General features: G+C 33.7%; 1 protein-coding gene across 1 annotated transcript; it reads left to right on the plus strand.

The window, feature by feature from the left end:
* Positions 1-1,215: 1,215 nt before the first annotated feature.
* Positions 1,216-1,959, plus strand: LOC21398482. The gene has a single exon (XM_010103255.2). It carries the CDS (start codon positions 1,264-1,266, stop codon positions 1,753-1,755), a length of 492 nt encoding a protein of 163 aa, XP_010101557.1. The 5' UTR covers positions 1,216-1,263; the 3' UTR covers positions 1,756-1,959.
* Positions 1,960-3,116: the final 1,157 nt, after the last annotated feature.

Genomic DNA, 3,116 nt, shown 5'->3' on the forward strand with positions numbered 1-3,116 from the left:
CACAAGATATTGACAAGGAGAACTAACCCTTTTGGCGGTTCTTACAACTTATAACAATGAATTTGTGTGCATCGTTCAATTTTTTTTTATGTGAAATTAAGGGGATTTCTTAGCTTACAAGTTTAATGAGATTTTAGAAATGGCAGCCATACCCCACCTCACCATTTACCACAACAAAACTAAATCTCAAGGGTGCAAAATGAAAATGTCATCTTCCATCAAATGGGATTCATATAGGAACATGTACATAGATAATTTCCCTTTTCTGTAGGTAAAAATGACAATTGCATAAGATTTCAAAAACGTGTTTGCTTTAGCAAAAACACGCCATAAAACCAAAATATGAGATGGGTATCTACAATTAGACCTACATAGTCTCTCTGACTTTTATTTTTATTTTTTTTAGTTTCCTAATATGCTTTCCAACGGGTATTTCTCTCATAAATCCTAAAAAAATGAAATACCAAAAAGACTCTGTTTTTAACTATTAAATCTGTATAAGAGATTATATGTTATGTATATTTTTTTAATTTAATATGATTTTAACCAGATTTAACAGTTAAAAAGTGATTCTACTAGTAGTAAGTAGTAAGGTTCTAAAGACCCTTACCAACGTCAAAGGATTGAGCAAGTGTTGATGTTACTGCTAGGGGATGTTAGCCATATAGTCAATGTTGCACAAACGTACAGTCAACTAGAGAACAAAATCTAGGATCCATAGTAGTCGAGCACTAAGATTGCCTCAAAATGATCCTTGTTGGATCCTAGCTGAACTTTCACTGTAACAAAAGAAGTCCGGTGAGAATCCACTTTGAGCCTAAATGCAAGTGGACTCGGTGAGTCGACTCGGAGAAACAACTAAGAGACAGAGCAAAATAAATTTGTGCTCTAATGATTGTTCATTTGGGTAGTAAAAATCATAATCTAATCTTAATAATGATGATTATGGATAACAAATATTGTTGTACCACAACTTTTTCTTGACTCGCCAACCCCAACTCAGAACAAGTTGATTTTAAGCATCAATAGGGCTATTATTACATTACCTCTCATTACATACATTATAAACAGATTAACACAAAGTGGGGTCCATCAGAGAAGCAAAAAAGACGTCAGTTTTGGTAATATTGCAGCAATTTGAGGGGTGAATTTGCAGCCATGTCTATTTAAATACTAAACTGTCCCACACCCCCTCTCATTCAGGAAAAAGAAAAACACAAAACAGTTTCTAATTCTCGTACCAAAATCTTGTGATATAGAACCATGGGAAACTGTATGGTTCTTGGAGAAAAAGTGATAAAGATCATGAAACCAGATGGGAAAATTCTTGAGTACAGATCACCGATCAAAGTGCATGAGGTGCTATCTGAATTCACAGGCCACGCAATGCGCGAGACAACGACGCCAATGAGCGATCTGAGGCCCGAGACCAAGTTGCGAGGCGGTCGGCTGTACTACCTTGTGCCTCTTCCAGCTTTAAGGCCACAAGGAGGCGTGAAGAAAAAGGTCAGGTTCTCGGAACCCGGAAAGGATGTTGAACAACAAACAAGCAAGGTCGTGAGGATTAAGCTGGTCATCAGTAAGCAACAACTGCAAGAGTTGTTGAGCAAAGGCGGAGTTTCGGTCGATGACATGGTTTCTCAGCCTCATAATGAGAAAAGAAAAGATGGCTCTGGTGGATCATTCAGTTGTGATGATGGTCAAAGAGAAGGATACTGGAAGCCTGCGTTAGAAAGCATACCAGAAATAAACTAGCAACGAAAGATGTCCTAATTATATATATACATACTAGAGTTAAAGATATACAAAAACGAAAGACTGTAACGATGAAATATACCAGAAAAAAAAGTGAAAGACAATCAGTTTAGTTTATTTTCCCAATACTACAGGACTCTCAAATTTTTAGTATATTTGTTTTGTTTTTGTTATCTTTGCTTTCTGATTATATCATCTGCACGCCACTACAAGACTCATTTATGGAATTGATCTTTTCCAGCATTAAACACACGTAATAAGTCATAACTCATATTGGTTAAGCTTGAAAACATGGCATGTTGAAGATTGAAGGTTGATAAGTTGATGAGGATAAACTCAAATCATCCCTTATTATTTAATTTCGGTGTCTCAAATCCTGTTCAACCATTGTATCCATACCATATCATCTCAAAATATTAATCTAAAAAAGTTGTAATTTTCTAGTATTGTGGAATGAATATAATGGTCCGATAAAATTAAGTAAAATATATGAATTTGATAAGGATAGGAGCCTTAAACCAAATTATTTAGCTGGTTTATTATTTATTATTATTATTTTATTTGTTTTAGGAGAGTTTGAACTCTGGAGATTGATATTGGAAGTATACATGTTATTACTGCAAAAAATATTTGACCATTCAATTTTGAGAAAGGAGAATTGCTGATAAATTCAGGTTGAGCATATATGTATTATGTCATATATATACGATTTGTTAAATGATAAGCCAATACAATTTTGAGAAAAGGACGATGAGCAAAATACATACCGGTCCTCAGATGCCAAGTCACCAAAAAAGTTCAAAAAGAAAGTACAGAAACTACTTTTGATCACTGTATTGTGAAGTGGAACTCTTTTTTGGATCAACAAAATTTAAATTTGTATTTTTTGAATTTTGCTTTAAGTTTCAATATGAAGCTTTTTATGCTAAAATCATTTCACTTGAACAAAAAAAGGATTAAGGTGCGTGACTCAGCATTGGCAAAAATAAAAGGACACTAAAAAGCTTAAATTTTATATGATGGTTGTTGGGATTTGTTTTCTAAATTCTGTTTTAAGTCAGATCGTTTCATGATTGACATTATTTTAAGAATGATTAATTGGTTGATTTTGATTAAGAATAGATTGGCAGCTAATTCATTTTGGAAAGTTATTGCCGATCTAGAAACTGAATATAGTTTTGTTTTTAAAAGTCAACTATTGATCCAAAGATGGTAAATTGATAATTGGTGATTTGATTGATATTTGATTCAATCAAATCATTCTCAGTTTAAGTGTATTTTTTGTGAGAGAAAATACTGTAGCGAGTCACGAACCATAATTCAATCCATGACACGAATCCTCATACCAAACACCTAGTGAG

The sequence above is a fragment of the Morus notabilis genome, unplaced genomic scaffold (assembly GCF_000414095.1).
Source record: "Morus notabilis unplaced genomic scaffold, ASM41409v2 Scaffold1317, whole genome shotgun sequence".
Classification (NCBI taxonomy): Eukaryota; Viridiplantae; Streptophyta; class Magnoliopsida; order Rosales; family Moraceae; genus Morus; species Morus notabilis.

Excerpts from the sequence above, each read along its gene's own strand:
- LOC21398482 (XM_010103255.2), top strand. The coding sequence starts at position 1,264 with ATGGGAAACTGTATGGTTCTTGGAGAAAAAGTGATAAAGATCATGAAA.